This window comes from Ambystoma mexicanum, chromosome 12 (genome assembly GCF_040938575.1).
Source record: "Ambystoma mexicanum isolate Mex_15411 chromosome 12, UKY_AmexF1_1, whole genome shotgun sequence".
NCBI classification, from domain to species: Eukaryota; Metazoa; Chordata; class Amphibia; order Caudata; family Ambystomatidae; genus Ambystoma; species Ambystoma mexicanum.
In genome coordinates, this window is record NC_090936.1 from 101,754,000 (window position 1) to 101,774,396 (window position 20,397).

The window sequence follows — 20,397 nt, forward strand, 5'->3', positions numbered from 1 at the left end:
AACATAGGCGCGGCTGCACTGCCTGCGCCCCAGCTAGAAACATAGATGTACCAGAGGCAGCTGCAGTGCAAGCGTCACTCAGGCCCACACAGATGCAGTGGATATGTTCATCATTCACAGTGCAGGTGCAGCTTGGCCAGCAATGCAAAGTTCTCACACATCCAAAGTGCATCCAAGTACCCTTTGAGTTTCCATACACTTGAGCCTGCACCTCTACCTCATTATTTCCAATTGGGGCATTAAGGGTCAAATTAAAGACTCCAGCCTCTTTTGATCTCCAACACTCATTTTTAAGTTCATAGTCATGCTTGTCTTTTCTTCTCGCCACTATGATTAAACTAGCACTGACACTGGACCGGGAGTTTTGAAATAATAAAACAGCCATGGTTACTCACCATGTAGTGTCTTACTTAGACCCCTGGTCCCCGTGTCCTTGTGACAGCAAGACGGGGGCCGTGGGGGGAACGCGCAGCGTTTCCCCCCGGGATGGTTTTGGGTTCTGCACAGGCGCTGGCCTGCGCATAGCGCGTCACTGGGGGCGGCATTTAAGGGGCAGGGAAGGTTCGAGAGCAGGCGACCGTTGAGGGCGAGTCTTTGTCCAGGTCGCCTGCTTCAATCCTTCCCTGCGTGGGGGCCTGGTAGTGTAAGGGGAGGAGGTGAGGTAGGAGAGGGGGCAGTGTTGGCGGAGGTGAGCGGGTTCCTTGTTAGGGAGTTATATTAAAAATAAAAAATAAAAAATCTGGTCGCGTGCATTAGGCATTTTTCGTATATGTGCGTCAGGTGTTAGGGGGAAGAGTCCTGGGAGCTTGCCGTACATAAGGCAGTCCCTGTGCGTACCTTCGGTGGGGGGGGCGTTCCCATCGCGGCTTGTCGGGTCTGCACGGGTGTTCGCAGGCCCTCGGGAGGGTTCCGGGGGTTGCTGGTGCTGCTTTCGGCTGGCGGGTCTCCCTGGGGGGGTCCGGCGGGGAAGTGCGCAATTTTGCTGGCCTCCCTCGGTCTCGGCAGCGGGGAGGGGCCTGTGTGCAGGGGTCGCGCCAGCGTGCTGTGCGTTGTAGGCCAGCGTTAGTCTTCCAACCCAGGGCGCGTGTGCGGTGCGGGTGGTCCCCCAGCAGGGGGCTGGTGTAGAGAGAGGGAGGGGTTCGGGGTGCTCGGCAGAGGCCGCTATTGGGAGTAGGGCCTTAGGGGTGTGAGGGACAGTTGTGTAGGGAATTTTTTGCACTTGGGTGGGGTGTTAAAAAAAAAAAAAAAGTTTTCTTTTTTGCACTGAATACGGAAGTGTGCCTGAACATTAATTAGTGCCACTGCTCAATTTAAGGTTATTCAGTGGCCATTCAGTGGGGGTTCATCTGTTCTGTCCCCTGTATCCTCATATAAGTGAGGATAACTCGTGTTGTATTTATTTATTTATATTTTAATTATTTAATTTGTAATTTTATTTATCTAGTTTTCTCTCGTTTTTCGGGTTTGCTGAGGCCGGAAAAGGGGTTTGGTGTATGGGGCTGTCGTGGTGCGGTTCCTTTTCTGTGGGGTGGGGGGACGCGTCCCAGGCGTCACCTATCAGGTTCAGCTCCTTATTCGGGGGGCCATTAAGGGGCGGGTGGTTGGGGCTAGAGCCGGTAGCTCCAGGGAGTAGCTGGTGTTAGGGGTTTTGGCAGGAATTTTTGGTGGAGGCCAGGCTGCGGTGCTTGGGGTATTGCGGGTTTGTCTGGTCAGGGAATTGTGCCGGATTGCGCTGGTAGTTTTTTCCTTCCGCGGTTGGCTGGTGGTCTGTGTGGGTTGTTGGCGAGCAGTGTTGTATCGGGGTGGCCCACGAGTATTGAAGGGTGCCGTATGAAGATGGTGGGCCAGAAGGCTAATAAGCAAGGGCTCATTGATGCCAAGGCATTGAGGGAGGCACTGGCGATTATCAGCAGGGCTTCCAAAGCGCAGCTGGAGGGGGCGGTGTCGGAGGTCACGGGAGGGGAGGAGGGAAATGGGGGTAGACCGCAGAGGAGAGCTGCAGCGGACGGAGCACTGGCAGCAGTAGTGGCCTGTAGCCCTGCGGCCGGGAGAGGGGGAGCCTGGGTGGTGGGGGGCAGGAGGTCCAGGAGGGAGACCCCTAGGAGAGCAGCGAGGAGGGCCGGGGAGGGGGAAAATAGAGCAAGGAGGGTGCCAGGGGGAGAGGGCGCTGGCAGAGAGGTAGGTGAGCGGAATGCGCATGGGGGTGAGGGCCTGGCAGAGGAAGAGAGGAGGGGAGACAGGGTGCAGAAGGGGGTGGTGGCGCAGAGAGGCAGGGGAGGTAAGTATCTACAGAAGAGTGTGAGGGGGAGAAGGAGGGTGCGGTCACCGGAGAGCAGTGAAGAAAGGGAGTGGTGCAGAATGACCTCCCCATTTAAGAGGGTGTCGGGTGGAGGGCTTGGGACGGCCCCCACAGTTCGTCAGGAGCAGCCAAGGGAGGGTTTGAGAACGACCCCTCTACAGGATGTTGGGGTGCAGCCTAGAGGGCGCAGTATGGCCCCTAGTGAGGAGGATCAGAGGGTGGAGGTGAGGACCCCTCGCCCAGGAAGAGAAGAGCAGGCAGGGGCTCTTACGGCCCTGCCTAGAAGAAGAAGGAGTGGTAGGGCGGATGCCCTGAGTTCACCTGAGGAGGAGCTACCCGGAATGAGCATGTGCTTGCAACAGCCATGGTATGGCATGGGGGATGATGATGGGGTGGAAGAGTATGCGGGGAAATGGGGCGATGAGAGTTACGGGGTGGCTAGGAGGAGGGGGAGAGGGAGTGAGGGGTTAAGGTGGGATGGGGATGTGGGTTGGTATGGAGGGCGGCAGCTGAGCGGCCGGGGGAATATTGGGTTAGGTGAGTCTTCTGACATGTTTTCTTCCTGCAGCAGGAGCCCAGTGAGGAGGGAGACGAGGAGCATTGGTGTGGAGACAAGGCTGCAGTCGGGCAACGGCAGGGCAGAGCGAGGTGAGCAGGGTAGGGAGTGGTCAGTTGCATGGCAGAGGGGAGACACGAGGCCGTGGTTGAGTGGGGAGGGTGCTAGGGGTGAGGAGAGATGTGGGCATGCAGGCTGCGGGGGCTTGGCAGGGGGAGAGAAAGGTTTCGTCTGGATGGAGCCCGGGGCAACGGAGGTGCAGGCAACTAAAGATAAGGAGACAGAGGATATAGGGAAGGATAAGAAGCTGCCATATATGGGCATCACTAAACCATTGGGAGCACACTTGATGGCTTCTACAAAGGATAAGATTTGGGCCGGTGAATTTGTGGACGTTTTCAAGCTGTTACACAGGGAGGTTAGAGCCAAGGAGGGTTCGAAGGAAGAGGAGAGGGAGTTGGCATTGCGCCCGAAAGTCCCGGTGACAATAGAGAAGTGGACATCAGTGTTTATCATATACGCCAGTCTTTACTGCGAGAAATTCCCAGAGAGGTGTGTAGCACTGCTGAAATATATGGATGTTAATAGGAAGGCTTTCACGAGTTTTGGGGGTTTTGCATGGGTGAGGTACGACAAGGAATTTAGGGCAAGATTGGCCGAGGATAGCCAGGCGGTTTGGGGGGAGATAAATATGGACATCTGGCTGCAATGGATGGCGCCGACAAGGCCTGCGCCGACGGTGCACACTGCAAGTGGCTTACCCGTGCCTTACCGGCCCTTTCTTGGTCACCCCGCTCTTCAAGGGGCTGGGGGAGGAGGCAGGGGTCAGCAGTCAGCAGTGTGTTGGGGTTTCAACAAGGATGGCTGCACGCGGACGGCGTGTAGGTTCAGGCACGAGTGCACCAGATGTACAGGGCGGCACCCGGTTACACAGTGCTTCCAGCAGGGAGACCGTGGGCGGGGGCGGGGAGCGGGTCGAGGGATTGTGGGAAAAGGCTTCTACTCCAGTTAAGGTAAAGGTTCTGGACAGGTGGCTCAGTTTTTATCCGGACAGGGAAGGGGCGAAGATCTTGGGAGATGGTTTTAGGGAGGGTTTCAGTTTAGGGTACCAAGGTCCGAGGGTGCGTAGATGGGCGGAAAACCTGAAATCAGCCAAAGAAAAGGGGGATGTGGTTAAGGAGAAGTTGTGCAAGGAAGTGGCAGCCGGGCGGGTGGTTGGTCCATTTGTGGATTTACCGGGTGATTTGATTATATCCCCGTTGGGGGTGGTGCCCAAGAAGGTGCCGGGAGAATTCAGACTGATACATCCTTTATCATGGCCGGAGGGTTTGTCAGTCAATGATTTCATTGCCCCAGAAGATTGTGGGGTGTCATATGCAAGCGTGGACCAGGCAGTGGAATTGATAAGGAAGGTGGGTCGCAGTGCATTTTTGGCCAAGTGTGATATCAAGGCAGCGTTTAGGTTGCTGCCAGTGCACCCAGAGGATTTTTGGTTGCTGGGTATGCAATTTGAGGATGGCATCTATGTAGACAAGGCTCTACCAATGGGATGCGCGGTTTCTTGCGCTTTGTTTGAACGTTTTAGTTCATTCTTGCAGTGGGTTTTTACGTATAGTTCAGGTGCGGAGGGGGTTTTACACTACCTGGACGATTTTTTGTTTATTGGCGGGGCGGATGACGAATCTGAGTGCAGGAGCATGCTTCAGACTTTTCAGGCATTGATGCAGGAGCTGGGGGTGCCTTTGCCTGAGGATAAAACAGAAGGGCCAGCGGTGGTTTTGACATTTTTGGGGATTGAGCTGGATTCCAGGACAATGACATCACACTTGCTGCACGACAAGGTGAGTCGTTTGGTGGGTTTGCTGGTAAAGGTGGTGAGGGGCACGGAAGGTGACCTTGCTTTGAGATGCGGCAGCTGGTAGGGCATTTGAATTTTGCATGTAAGGTGGTGGCCCCGGGGCGTACCTTTTGTAGGAACATGTCGAGGGCCATGGCGGGAGCTAAATGCCCACATCATCAGGTGAGTTTTTCAGGGGCGGTGCAGGAGGATGACAGGATCTGGCTGTGCTTCTTGGAAGGGTGTAATGGGGTGTCCATGTGGCTACAAGAGGATCCAGTAGTCTGGGAGGTGCAGATATTTTCGGATGCAGCAGGTGCGGGGGGTTTCAGAGTCTTCTGGCAAGGTAGATGGTGTGCAGAGAGGTGGTTGGAAGAGGGGAGGAGTATTGCATTCCTTGAGTTGTTTCCATTGTTGGTGGCATTGGATCTGTGCGGCAGGGAGTTGTCAAATAAGAAGGTGAATTTCAATGTGGACAATGAGAGCGTGGTCAACGTCGTCAACAGGCAGTCAGCAAGGGACCAGAGGGTGGGGAGGTTATTGAGGGAGTTTGTGTTGCGATGCCTTGAATGGAATGTGCTGTTCAGGGCTACGCACGTACCGGGTAAAGATAATGGCATCGCTGATGCATTATCTCGTTTTCAATGGCAGAGATTCCATGGATTGGCACCTGGAGCAGAACAGATCGGGCAGCGGATCACGGAGGAGCTGTGGAAGCTAGGAAACTGAGAGCCCTGTCGCTAGTGGAGGGCTCTTTGGCACCGTCATCTAGGGCAGCGTACAGGAGGGCGTGGGGAGAATTTCTAAAGAAGAGGGCTCGTAGCTGGAAGGGCTGGGAGGATGCCGAGGAGCGCAGGAGGGATGATGTGGTTAATTTTCTTTTGTGGTGTATGGATAACGGTTGGTCGAAGGCCACCATAGCGGGGAAATTGGCGGGAATAGCCTTCTATGGAAAATGGTTTTGGGGGTTTTCACCTAATGGTGGGGAGTTGGTGAGCAGGATGTTAGAGGGTTGGGCGAGAGAAAAACGTGGGGTGAAGGATAGCAGAAGGCCGATATCAGCAACCCTGTTGGTCAGATTATGCAGGGCCCTGGAAGTAGTTTGCTGGTCAGGTTGGAAGGGGTTATGTTTCAGGCTTGCTTTGCATGGTTGTTTTTTGGGGAATTCAGGGTGTCAGAGCTTGTGGGAGTGAAAGGGAGTGCGGGTTGTTTACAGTGGGAGGATGTCCAGTTTTCAGATTTGGGGTTGGATATTTGGATTGGAAGGTCGAAGACTGACCAGAAGGGGAAAGGCTGCTGGGTGTCACTGGGGTGGGGAAGTAATGAGCTGTGCCCGGTGAGGTCGAGTTTGGCGTGGAAGGAGTTATCATGGGGAAGGTTGGGGTTGATTTTTAGACATGCTCAGGGGTCAGGGGTGTCGGCAGCGCAGTTGCTGGGGGTTCTGAGGAAAGCATTAGGGGTGGTGGGGGAAAAGCCTGAGGAATTTGGTACCCATTCATTTTTTTTTTTATTAAAATGCATTTGGTTTACATCTTAAACCTTACATTTATCGTTTACATTCTATCTACATTATTATCCTCATAAAAAATCCAATTACAAACACCAATGTCTTTTATCTTTTATCCTTCTTCCTTATTGTTATTATTGACCGACATGATGTTTTCCCAGAAGTGAATTATGGTTGCAACCATCTTTCTATTATTTCCCATTAAGATTTGACTCCATCTTTCTTCTTTTCCCATTTCGGTTATGGCACTAGCGTATTTGGCGCTAAAGATCAGTCTTTTTTGATTTAGTGCCTCGCACTCCATAATTACATGATAGAGTGTTTCTGTTTTCCCTATTATCTGACAGAATCTGCAGTCTCTACTTGCACTTTTATTTTGGCTCCATTTCCCCAACACTTCTTTTGTTGGCAGTAGGTTTAGTCTGAATCTCAGGAACATGTCTCTGATTTTTCGATCCGGATATCATTTTAAGTAATTTGGCAGTTGATTAAGTGCTCTTTCCTCTCCCTCACATTTAAGTGTCATCTTATATAGATCTTTCTGCTCTTGGGTTTCAATCCAATCAGTTCGACTCAGTTTCTTTTTTGCGATTTGAGGCATTTTCGTCAATGTATCCAGTGTAATCCCTTTTTTGTTGCATATACACCGGGATGCTTCTTTCCATTTGTCCAGTGCAACATTATTGACGTGTACTTTTGAAGTTCTTAGAATTTCTAGTGCTGGTACCCTTTCTTCGCTATTGATTTTTCTGTAGAGATCTATTATTTTCCATTCGATTATTGATTCTAATGATTGGAGACCCAGTTCATATCGTATCCGTATCATAGGCGTGTTCTGAGGTAGACTCAATACTTTCCGCCAATACATCGCTTCCAGTTTCATCCACATGGTTCTATCATGATTAATCATGGTTTCTGCCCCATATGCGAGGATCGCTGTCACTTTTTGTATATAAAAAGTTACCGATGGTATGAGCGAAAATTTTCCAAATTTCTTATGAATTGACAGGCCTTGTCTGGCTAGCATTCTAGTTTTTGCTTTTATCTGTTCTGCCCATGGTGCTTCTGTCAATGATTGGTTTATCCATATCCCTAGATATTTATAGGTGGTAACCTGGATCAATTTTTCTTCTTGGAGGTAGTATTGGAATGCTTTTTTCCCATTTGAATTTTTCTTTGTTAGATACATGATTCTCGTTTTCTTAGTGTTTATTATCAATTCGTTTTGTTCCATGTATTCGTAGGTTTGGTTAAGAGCTTTTTGTGATCCACACAGTGTTTTTGCTAATAAAATGATATCATCCTCGTAGATTAATCAAGGTACCTCAGTCGCATTTAATTTTGGAGGATTGATGGTTGGTGTATTTATAGCCTCTTCAAAATCCGACGTAAATAAGCTGAACAGGGCCGCTGCAAGCGGACACCCTTGCTTTAAGCCGTGCCAGGTGTTTATTTGTCTTGTTATTATTCCATCCGCTGTCATTCTTACTTGTATTTTTGTGTTGGTATACAAAAGTTTAATTGGTTCTAGGATGTCACTAGGGCATCCCCATTGTTCCAATTTCTTCCACAGCAGATCTCTATTAATTTTATCATATGCCAGACTCAGATCGACGTATGCTACTATTGTGTTTGTTTTTGTTCTTTCAGCTTCATGTTTCATCAGATTTAGAATCATGAGGTTCACATTTGTTCCGACGTTGCGCACAAATCCTGTTTGGCGCACCGCTTGATGTTTCGTTTGTTTTGCCCATATGTTTAGTCTTGTCAGTATGAGGTTAGCAAAGATTTTCCCTAGCGGATCCAGAAGTGCAAGAGGTCGATAGTTCTTCGGTTCTTTTGATGATCCCTGTTTGTATATAGGGATTAGCGTTGCTAATTTCCAGGACTCGGGCACGTTTTTCATGCAGTTGATCCAATCTATAATTTTGCCACAGAATTGTGCCCAAGCTTCTGGATTTTGTTTTAATGTTGCGTTCGACATGCCATCCGGCCCTGGTGCCCTTGATATATTTAGTTTTTTAATTATTTTGGTAATCTCTTCAATGTCATATATAAAGTTCCATTGATTTGGCGGATGTTGTTGAATTTCCTTTATCACTGTTGTTCGTTCTTCATAAAGAGCTGTAAAATAGTCAACCCACGCTGCTTCTGGGACATCCACTATCATTGTATTTTCAGCCTTTTTACTCGCTTTCAAGAGATCCCACAAATTTCTGGTGTTACGATTTTTCAGGGTGGCCATCATGGATTCAGCATTTTCTTGGTCTTGCATCATTTTGGCGTTTTTGTGCCAGTTTTTGAATTTTTGTTTTGCTTGGCCGATTATTCTTTTTTTGGATTGTGGTGTTTCCTTTTGTGCTCTTTTAATAGATTCCCTTTTTTCTTTTTTCTTTTCTGCAATCTCTTTATTGTAGATATATTTCCGTTCTGGTTTTGGTGATTGGTTCGATCTCTGTTTCATTTGGAATTAGTCTGTTAGCCACCCATAATTGATTTTGTTGGAATCTTTCTGCTCTGAATTCATTAATGTTTCTGTTATTTCAGTTAGTCTATTCTGCGGAATTCTCAACCGGTTCATTCTATTTACTAGCGTCAACTTGGGTATGTTTATTTTGTGTCGTTCTTCTTTATTCATTACCCAAGAACGCTTTAGTATATAGTGGTCGCTATGTTCACTGAATAGATTTTTTGCTTCGACTTTTGCTTGGGTGATTCCCGTACTAGTATAGATGTAATCTATGATTGATTTATTTTCCCCTCCTGACCAAGTTGGTATCGGTTTTTTTGCTGCATTGAGGGCATCCCATCTTTCAAAGTTTCTGTTGCGTGTCTCTATTTTCCATCTTCGTGCTCTATTTTCCAACAGTTGATCTGCTATTAGGTCTCCTTTGTCATCAAAAATATGCAGGTTGAGATCTCCACATATAATAAATTCTACATCTTTATGTTCCTGGGCAATGCTGTCTATCTTAGTGAAGATAGAATCAATTATCGTTTCTTCTGGAACTTTCTTTGGATTCCAATATATATTGGTGATGTTTAGGTATTGGGTGCTTATGGGCTCTTTGTTCCTCTGCGGATCTATCCTCATTTGTCTTTTGACTAGAGTATTTTGCGCCCAGTTTCCAATATTCTGATATTCGGTAATTTCAGTTGCCAAATCTTGACTGATTAAAGTAATGAGGCCTGCTGATGGTCTTCCTCCAATGTTGTTAATAGCCGGGTTCATGTATGTTAGAAATCCTTCACATACTGGGGGGATTGATAGCCATGTCTCCTGTAAACATATCACCTGTTTTGAATTTAATTCGGGTCGGTCTGTTTGGAACAGATGTGTATGTCCCCTAGTATTCCATGAGCATACTGTTACTTCTTGTATATTGTTTGCCGTTCGTTGTTATTGTCTCGGTTTTATCACTTCTTCATTTCTACTTTTTTCCATACTAATTTCCCGCCAAAAGGGTGATTTTTCAAAATTCCATTTGTTCGGTGTTTTATTGTCATATTGCTTTAAATTCTTTCTTTTTTGTTCATCATTATACCTTCTTGCTTCCTCTATGTCGTCCCATCCTTCATTATATGTATTGTTTTCTGCACTGCTGATTTCCGAATATGTTCTCCTACTCTTATGCTGCGTCATTCTGGATATTTCATTCATGTCATCCACTTTATCCTCATTTGCCACTCTGAATCCTCTATCTTCCAGTTCTTCCGCACATGATGCTATTAAACGTTCCAATTCTCTTGAGTAACAGTATATCCAGATTTTATCCAATCTCTGTTCGTCTCTAAATTCGATTTGTTTCAGATCTTTTGATTTCAATTTTTCCAATTTTGGAATTGCCTTAAAGAGGCGTAATAGATTAGTTCTATTCATCACGATATTTGCCTCTTTTTCCGATCTTCCTTCTAACTTTAATCTAATTACACTTTCTTTAAAGTAAGGGTCAACAAATTGAAGTTGTTCGAGCTTTGATCTTCCTTCATACCTAGCCTGTTTTGTTCTTCGATCCGCTTTTTCATCTCTGTTTTTGTTTGTTTCTTCAGGTTGCTTTCCCAGATCTGATCTATCTTTTCTTATTGTGCTCACAGTGCTATTTCCTGTATACAGATCTTCATCTGAAATTTCTTCGCAGGATAGCTCAAATGATATATATGATTCTGTAATAGTTTCCTCATAACAATCAATTACCAACATAGATGCAGGATTTGGTTGTTGTTCCTGTTGCGCTTCTCCAATTTTGTCTTCATTTCTAGCCTTCTCAGGTTCTTGTGTTGAATAGGTGGAGAGGTTCAGCAGTAATTCCATATTTCCTTCTTCACTTGATGAAACATTCACAGCCTGTCTATTATCGCCCTTACTTGTTATTTCTTGGGTTTGGGTGGATTCTTCTACTCCTCTTATTTTTCCTTCGCTTGTTTTTGTTGTCACATCCACTGTACTCGTTTCTTTGTGTTGTTGGGGCTGTGGTTTTTTACTATTATCTTTAGCACTTTGAGCAAGATTTCTGAGAAATGCTCTGGATCCTCTCTGTTGTTTTTTGTCTGTTTTTTCGCCGTTATTATTTTTGTTTTATTTGAATTATTCATAGTCTGTTGTTCGAAAATGCTATAATTCACATTCCCTTGTGTTGGTTCAAGCTGCGGATCTGTAGTGTCTGTTCTAAATTCCTCTGTCCGGTCTGTATATTTTTTGTTTATTTTTGTCTTAGTTTCTTCTGTTGTCAAGTCTATTAGTTGAGGGTCGTTCTGGTTTTCTGTTTCATCATTGTGATTATTCTCTCTCATATTCTGTATGCTATCTCTTGTTGTCTTAGTGGAGCCTGTCTTAGGTGCACCCGAATTTTGATCTTTCTCTTGTTGGTTTTTTCCTTCGATGTTGTTCTTCGTTATGGTTGTTTTTGTGAACGAGATTAGGGCTTCCATGAGTGTTGCTTTGTCCATTCTGTCTTGTCTTGCTATCTCTGCCAATCTTTGTTGCCATATGTAGCTATTTTCTGCTTCTATGCTGAGCCGTTCTTGTATTTTGTGTATCAACAGTTCTAGATTCTTTTGTTTAGTGAATATGGAATTAAGTATCATAGTGTGTTCTTTCATTATTTCATGACTTGCTTCTTGTAACTTTATACATGGTATCATTGTTTGTGTTGTTACAGCTATCAGCATGTTCTGTAAGTCCAGCATTGATGTAGCCACTGACTCTTGTTTATTTTCTGCCTTAGGTGTACCATCGCCAACCATTTCCCCAGGCTTATGGTCTGTTTTCTTATCCTTTGTTTCTCTATTTGCTCTTTGTGTTTTATTTGTAGTTGTGTAACTTGAGTCAGTATAATTTTGCCAGCTATTGGTTTCATAACATGATTCTACTGGTCTTTCATCTAAATTAGCTTATTTTTCTGTTGTAATTCCATCAATGTTTCAATTTCTGTTAAATCCAACGATAAACGTTCCATTCTACATTGACTAATTGGAGCAGTCTCTTTTATAAGTCTTTCTGATTTGGTCGCTCTTTGGTAATATAATTTCCATTGCTCTTTTGCCTTAATTGCTTTTTCTTTCTGTGATACTATTGGCTGATCGTGTTTACTAGTATCATTTTCTTGCTGTAACTTTTTTGGGCCAAGCTTTGGTTCAGTGAATGTTATTTGATCTTTTATTTCTTTTTTTTTTCTGTTTTTTCCAATTGCTCTTTTTCCCTCTGTCTTTGGGGATTCATTTCTTCCTCCATGTTTGTAATTTTGGGATTTGTCTCTTTGTTGTCTTGTTGGAGGCGACTTAGTTGCCTAATTTCTTCTTTCTGCGTATCGCCGGTTTTGTCATTTATTGGTAGCGATATTTCATGGTTTGTGTTGTTAGTGTTATTATTTAGACCCTTAATAATTTCTTTATCTTTTAGGAATGAGTTGTCCAGCATTTCCGTCAGGCTCAGATTATGGCCCTCTTCCATAACACTGTTCTGGCTCTCATCTTGTTTCTTTACATTTCCTAACATTAGCTTTGATGTTTGTCTCGTATTTCTTCTCGGTTTTTGAAGGGTTAATGCTTTGTTTGCTTCTTCCGTTATGGTAGTCATTTCCCGAGCTTTGCCCTGTTCTTCCACAGGCAGCCTTGGTTCTATCAGTCCTTCCTCTGTGTCGTCCACCTCTTTCCCTCCTTCCGACGCTGCTCCGCGTTCGGCGAGAGCCGAAACGCGTGTAACAAGCGCCGCCCGCACTCCCTGCTTCCCGCTTCTTGCTCTGCACAGACGTCCGCTCTCTCTGCCTGCACAAACACGCTTCAGCTGGGCTCGGCAGCCTCGAATCAAGGTAAGTTGCTATCGGGGTATTGGGAGGGGGTAACAATTGCTGTTTCTTAGAGTTTGTGGGGGTCAAAGGACAAATCTCCCGCAGTCCCCCCACACTGATTGCTTTCCAGTAAGGGTACACAGTCAATAGTACTTGATGTTCCGCCCTGCTTTTCTCAATCGGAACGGCAGGTACAATTTCTTTTGTTATGATGTTTCCCACGGCTTCGCTGTATTCACAATCTCTGGTATTTGGGGTGAGGGGGTCAAAGGAAAAATCCTGCAGTCCCCCCTCTCTACACTTTTCACCGCTTTTGGCAGAGAGGCAGCGTGAGGTGTACTCCTATGTTGCAATTGTTTTACTTTATCTGATTTATCGATCTGCTGTGTTTTTATTTGTTTTTCCCTTTCTTTCACTTTTCCACATGGGCTAGTCAGAGTAAGAGACCTGTTGTAAATTGAATCTTTCCTACTGTATAGTTCTTACCTGCCAGGGTCCGTCCGCCTTTCCGCTGATCCCGCAGACTCCTGCAGACTCCACACTCTGCCTCCACACTCCGTGGCCCGCTCCGCGGCCGGTTGGGGTAAATAACGCCTCCTCCAAAAATGAACAGGGAAGACAGACTTTGCCTCCTGCAGACTCCACACTCTGCCTGCACACTCCGCCTTGTAATACAACTTAATTCAGCCCTGCAATGCGGTACGCATTCATTTAGGATGGGTGCGGCATCTGAGGGTAACCGTTTGGGGCTGTCTGAGGATAAGGTCAAGAGTTTGGGAAGGTGGAGGTCTAAGAAGTATAAGGCTTATATCAGGGAGCTGGGAAAAGAATCTGGTTGAGAAGGGGCAGCAGGGTCGTGGTGTGGGGGGGGTCTTTGTGGGGGGGTAGAGGTGCATAAGTGACACTGTGATTTCTTTTTCAGAGACGGCGAGGAAGCCGGGGCGATTCGGCAGATTTGGATTGTCGGGCACTCGATTGTGAAGTGGGCGGGCAAAGAGGCAGAAAACAGGGTTTTCGGCATGCAATTGGGCTGCAGCTTTGAAATGGGGATTGTGAGGTGGTCGGGGCTTGGGGGGCTGCGCTGGGATCAACTGCTGCCCATGCTAGCGGGGATGAAAGAGCGTTTTGGGGCCCCAGACGAGTTAATAATACATGCTGGGGAGAATGATCTGATGCGGGATACGGGAGTAGCTTTGTTGAAGAAGATGAAGAGGGACCTGGCATGGCTTAGGGAAATTTGGCCTAAGGTAAGTTTGGTATGGACTAAGTTGTTACCGAGGAGAGTGTGGAGGGGTGCAGTGAGTGAAGGTGTGGTAGAGCGCACAGGGAAAAAGATAAACAGGGAGATGATAAGGTTTTGTGGCCTGGCAGCGGTGCGAGTTCTTGAGCACAAGGAGATTATATATGAGAACTTTGAGGTTTTTAGGGAGGATGGAGTTCATTTGTCACTTTACGGTAATAGCTACTATCTGCTGGATTTAAGGTTGTTGGTGGAGGATATGGTGAAGAGTTGGAAGTGTTGAGTAACTCAGTTGTGGGGCAGAAAAGAACACCTCAGGGGAGGGTTTTTTCTGGTGGCGGGGGGCATGGCCCCTTTGGATGAGGGGGGAGGCAAGCAATGGGGGGGATAGCGCGGGTAAGGATGGGGGTGGTGCTGTTTGCATGAACGGGCTACCCCGGGGATGCAGAGAGGGGAACAGGTCTTGAAGATGGAGGGGCATGGCGCCCGGGAGAGGGTGGCATAAAGCGGGGACGAAGGCTGGAGAAGATGGTTAGGGGATGGTAAGGACCTGGAGATAGGTAGGGAGGAAATTGGGGTTATTCATTCAAAAGTTGAGGGCTTTAAGAGTTAATTATTTATTTAATGTTTGGCGAAATGTTAAAGCGATTAATTTAGTCTGTAAGGCCAGGGGCCAGGTTAGGGTTTTTTTTTTGTGAGCTTTGGCCTGTCACATTAAAGCAACCTTTTCCACTTTTAAGAGAGTCTGGGTTTTTGTCCAGTAAGCCTAAAGGGGGGTGGTTCTGGGCACTGCACAGGCCAGCGAGCGGGCCTGCGCATAGCGCATCGCTGGGGGGGATATTTAAGGGGCAGGGAAGGTTCGAGAGCAGGCGACCGTTGAGGGCGAGTCTTTGTTCCCACCACCCCCCATTTCTTTTTGGTGAGGTCCATTGGGTTGAGATAGGGGTGGTTGATTTGTGAGTGGGAAGTCGGTTTTGTAATTTTCCCCCCAGGTATTGGAATTTTTCAGGTCGTTAATGTGTGTTTAGGGCATAAGGTAAAGAGGGTTGTTGGTAGCTTTGGTGTGACAGGTAGGGGCGTTAGTTTGGAGGAATGTTAAGAGGTTTTGTTGCTGATGTGACAGGTCGGCCTGCCTGCGGGTCTGAGGTAGGAGGAGATTGGTGTTGAGGGGAGTTGTGGGGGTGCAAGAAGTAGTTGGCGGGGGCATGGCCCCTTTGGATGAGGGGGGCGGCAAGCAATGGGGGGGATAGCGCAGGTAAGGATGGGGGTGGTGCTGTTTGCATGAACGGGCTTCCCCGGGAATGCAGAGAGGGAAGCAGGTCTGGAAGATGGAGGGGCATGGCCCCGGCGAGAGGGTGGCAGAAAGCGGGAACGAAAGCTGGAGAAGATGGTTAGGGGTTGGTAAGGACCTGGAGATAGGTAGGGAGGAAATTGGGGTTATTCATTCAAAAGTTGGGGGCTTTAAGAGTTCATTATTTATTTAATGTTTTGCGAAATGTTAAAGCGGTTAATTTAGTCTGTAGGGCGCTTTGGCCTGTCACATTAAACCGTCCTTTTCCACTATTGTGCAGTAAGCCCAAAAGCAATCACCCACAGCACTCTCCCAACTGCACGTGTGCCGACTGCGTGCGACCAGGTGTTTATGTACACTTCCGAGTTCACAGGACAGGTCTTACTTAGTAACCAATCAAATGAATGACATTTCATCCCGTTGGACACATCTGCAGCAGTTCAACACGTAAGTGTTATCGAAGCGGCAACAATATAGGGTTATGTGAATCCAACACCTTTTTCTTGCCTCGAGTCACCAATAAGACACAGCGAGACAGCACTCGCCCACATCACTATCCCAATTGCTGGCTGTTCATATTAAACTTATATATAGCAATTCACTGTTGCAAAATTGCAATACCTATCCTGTGGGCTTCATGAGCAATCACTAGGTCTATGGAGAAATTGTAATACAAATGAATAATTTAAACACCAGCCTTTGGGAAGGAAACTGGCATCGAGATGTTGCCCCAACCATGTTGTGATGTGGCCAAAAAAACAAGACTGGCAAATATATCAGGAACTTTTACCTAGAAAAAATGATTTTGAACGAACTGTATGCGTCACAATATACTCCCCCATTGGTAATGAATTAAATAATTCAGTTAAGGCCATTTGATCGGAATAATTTCAGATACTGTTTCTGCAGGAAAAAGAAATTGTGGCCACATCTGGGCAGGATCTTCTTAGAAGGGAAAATGAAGGGTTAAGAAGACAGTGAGGGACCCCCAGCTTTTGAAAAAGTTCAGCATGACCACTGTGCTGCACACAGTTCACGCAGATTATCAGGCAAGTCAATTGAGGTGTCAAGGATTGAACCATTAATTACTACTTGAACTGCAACTCCGCATATGTGATCTACATGTTCATGCCTGTGTCCACATGTGTCAATGAGCATGGTGCAGCAGAAGATCAGCATTGAACATGCTGCTGATCTTTCGTTGTCCAGGAGAGTGAGCTGTGTTCTGTAGAATGTGGCTGCTTTACAAAAACAGGCCTGTTTATTAGCATCCAATCTGTTCTTCAGTTTAAGGAGACATTGGCCCTCATTATAAGTGAGCTGGTCCAGAAATAAGGTGCCGGTAACAAGATTACCGGCACCTTTTCCGGACCGGCTCACTCTGAGTCTGCTGGTAGGGGTTGTGAACTACCGGAAGGCCTGACCTGCCAGTAGTTCAGGCCCCTACCGGCAGATGAATCACTGAAGCACACACCGTTATCAACGGTGCTGGTGCTTCAGTGATTCCATTCCCATGGAGTCCTGTGGTGCTCCACGGGAATGGGAACTTACCGTTCCGCTGCCACCCATAATATCCCGGTATTATTGGGATATCGGGCGGTGGAAACGGTAAGCCGAGGGTGCCGGTAGGCCAGCAGTGCTACCGGCGGCCTACCGGCAACCTCATAATGAGTAGAACTTTGACATATCCTTTTGTTCTCCTTTTATTGAAGTTGATGAACTTGTGCATTTTGTTATGTTGGTCTGTCACATAGTCGTTGAAACGTGTTTTAACATGATGTCATATAAACAAACTCACCTTTATTCAAATACATTAACACTAAGGTTTATGTATACATTCACTCAAGGACATGTGACTATTCAAGTGGATTTTGGAAAACAGAAAATACCCTTGGGGTGAGATAAGCATACCCTCACCCCATTTGCACAATCTCCAGATAATGTGCAGTACTGCTACTTAGATAGCAGTACATGAAATTGCACATTTTTGCTACTAACCCACAAATGCAATTCTTGGATTTCACATGTATGTTTTACCATTAATATCCTATAGGCTTTTGCCTATTTTTAGAAAATGTTTTTTGAGTTAACAATTAAACTTTGTTTTACTTGTATTTTCCTGTGATCTTTGTGCTAGTATATGCTAACCTGTCACACTGTAGTGTAGGTGCACCTCCTGTGCGTCTATGGAAAAGGGGTAGCCGTTGACTCTACATATTGTTCTGATAGTCGGCCCCCAATCACAAAAAAGAGTGTCCTTTTGCCCGTTTATATATTTCAGCAAATGGGGCGAGGCCATACAAAAATAAAGCATAAACAGTTATCAAAAGGAAATGAAAAGAGAGCGATCTTGGGTCCAAAACAATCCGAGAGCTGATTTCCCCTGGCTATTGACTTTGAATTCGATCATGACCTATGAAGGCCAAGAACCTAAGTGTCTGCTAAGAGTGCAGCTCCTGGTACATTTGCTATAAGGAACCCTAGGTCAGGCAAATGCAGATCAATCCACTGAATCAGATGAAAGCAGATGAAATGCAGAGGGATACCGTGGGCTGTTGGTCTGTGGAGCACACTGATGCCGCAAGTCAGAGCCCTTTCCAGACTTGGAATCACAAGAATGCTTTAAAAATGATTCTTTTCAAAAAAGCATTTGTTCGAGATACCGACTCAAATTGCTCACCCGCTCCGAAAGAGTGACCAGGCCGTTACACAATGCACTCTGTCTTGGATCAAACAAGGTCCTAGGAGCCAAAGAGTAAAGACTTATAGATCTCTAAATAGTCTCCTTCCCAGTTTTCCATGTAGAAATGATACTGATACCGACACAGTCCCCAAACTGGTGATCAAACCTGTTCTGCATAAGAGCAGGCACCTGCGGAGTGGACACCGCTGGCTGACTACCCAGTGCTGGAACGTGTGCAAAAGGTGACATGGACAGCGTGTAACAGAACTGGCTCCCACTAAATAAACTCCCTCCAGATCTTTACATTCCTCCGACACTTGTGTCAAGCACTTTGCTAAACAGCAAAACTGGTGGACAATATCTTTCCTCGGCCGGCTACCTCCCACGGAAAAGCCTCCTCCTTCCTCTTTGTCCTGTCTTGAGCCTGATCGCCTCGAATTCTAGAAGCTCCTACGAATCTTCCTTTTCACCTCCTCCTTCCCTCCCTCCTCTGCTAAACTGCAAAGTTGTTGAGATTGGTGACCAGGGCCCTTATGTGTCCTCCTGTGTCCTGGCCTCCCACACCCAATCGCCTTCAGTCTCTGCCCACTCCCAGCACTTGTCTTGGCACCCACTGGCCTATGCCACCACAGACCTGCACTTATTTATTGGCAGCTGACAAATCTCACCAAATCACTTAACAGCTGCTTACTCCCTAGCACTTCCCTCTTGTGCACCTAGCACTTACCCCCCACCCCCTCATGCCTTCTCTCTCTCTGCACTTGCACGCTCTGAATGCTCACAAGGCCTAGTAGGTCTGCCTCTATCTTTCTTGTTATATTTGCTTTCTTTCCCAAGTTCCCTCCCGGTTTCCCTGTGGGAACTTTGAAACACAAATTACTTGATGTATAAGTGTCTTACAAGTGCACAACAAATAAATGAAATTAACAAATAAATGAAATACGACTTCTAAATTAGGACTCTTGATGTTAGAAAGATCTGTAGTCTGCAGTGAAAATAATCTCTATCTAAACATGTATTCTTCCACAAAATAGGTCTGCCAGGACATGCCTAATGTATGCTTGTGCGGGTCTTCACTGTTCCTTCATACCACACCGCTTTACATAACATACATTTCTATGGGTGATACATACATTTCTGTCTTTGTCCAGCCTGATGAATATCCTGTTGGTGCATTCTTCCGCTGTCAGAGGGTTGACCCTTGTCAGAGAAGCTGCTACGCTCATTTTGTAAACTGCCTGTAAAATAAGGATGGTATTGCTGTTATTTCTGTTTTGGAAAAGAGGGTTGCAGTCTCAAAGAGGCACATTGTCAAACTAAGCACATAGGAATTGTATAGTAAGTCTAATGACTGTGGACAGTCTGCTAACTGAGGTGAGTGGGTTGCTGTATTATGCACCATGTTCCTGCTTACTAGAAACCACTTTTTTGCACTAATGGTTGGAAGCAAACGAGTGGGTTTATGCAAGGGCAATAATCACTAACTCAGCCAATGACTCAATTTTTCCATGGGGCTAGATATTTATTTTTGAAGCATAAAGTGATTGTACTTGGCATAAAAAATTAAGCAAATCCTGTTTTGCACACTTGCTTCTTTGAGAAAGACTTCAATAACAATTGCAAGGCATTTCCATACTGTGTTGAGGAGCAACCTGCTACACCAAAGACTTCCATGTGAGTTTCACATTTGGCACGTCTATTTATAGATCCCTCAATCTATCATCTATCCAAGAGTCCATCAAACAATCCGTCTGTCCATCCATCTGTCCATCCGTCCGTCTGACCGTCCGTCCATCCATCCATCTCTCCGTCCATCCATCCAGCCAGCCATCCATCCATCTGTCCGTCCGTCCATCCAGCCATCCGTCCGTCCGTCCATCCGTTCGTCCATCCTTCCGTCCTCCCGCCCGTCCGTCCATCTATCCATCCATCCATTCATCTGAGCATTGAACAATATAAACATGTAGCCGGGGTGCAAGCAAGCTATTTTATGCAATATAACACCCTTTTCTTCATTAATGAGTTTATTTCGGAAGCATGTTCCTTAAAACAAGTACTTTAGAAATGGCATACAAACAACATAACATACAAGCAGCAGATCTGATTTAGTAAATCACATTTTAAATACACAATAAAAGTAATTTCATAAAATAGAACCTACACAATCATATATTATGACCTCTATAATATCTTATTTCACCAGTTTCGGTCGTCTATCCCATTCGTACAGACCAATTTCTCTACTGAACCTGGATGCTAAGTTCTATTCCAAGTTACTGGGCAACAGATTGGCCACTGTGTTGCCCCGATTGATTGACCCTGATCAAGCAGGGTTTGTCCCTGAACGCAGTAGTCACAACAATACCTAGTGGGTCTTGGATCTGATCGACATATCCAGTAGGGACGGCCTCAGTCTATGGGTTCTGGCACTAGATGCCATTTTGAAAGAGTGCATTTATCCTATCTGCACAAAGTGCTGCAGGCTTTTGGTTTTGGCTTGTCGTTTCAGCGCTCGGCTCTAGCTAATTGCACCTCTCCCGCACTCGAATCAGAGTTAATCAGGCCTTTACAGCTCCTATTTGTACTACTCTGGGTTTCAAACAGGTGTGCCCACTGTCTCCAATAATTTGTGTAGTTATCATGGGGCCGTTCGGTGAAAGGATTAGCGGTAAACCGGAGTTCCAGGGGGTGGTGGTG

The 20,397-nt window shown here is 46.2% G+C and overlaps 1 protein-coding gene across 5 annotated transcripts in view; it reads right to left on the reverse strand.

The window, feature by feature from the left end:
- The window catches only part of LOC138513340 (guanylyl cyclase inhibitory protein-like), a 392,388-nt gene that overhangs the window by 35,966 nt on the left and 336,025 nt on the right, over nucleotides 1-20,397 (reverse strand). For 3 of the 5 annotated variants that reach the window (XM_069628099.1, XM_069628101.1, XM_069628100.1), the window contains exon 4: nucleotides 18,833-18,938. In XM_069628099.1, the coding sequence (XP_069484200.1) occupies nucleotides 18,833-18,938 (106 nt within the window). The remainder of the gene's footprint in view (nucleotides 1-18,832; nucleotides 18,939-20,397) is intronic. The other 2 variants (XM_069628102.1, XM_069628103.1) reach the window with 1 other exon arrangement.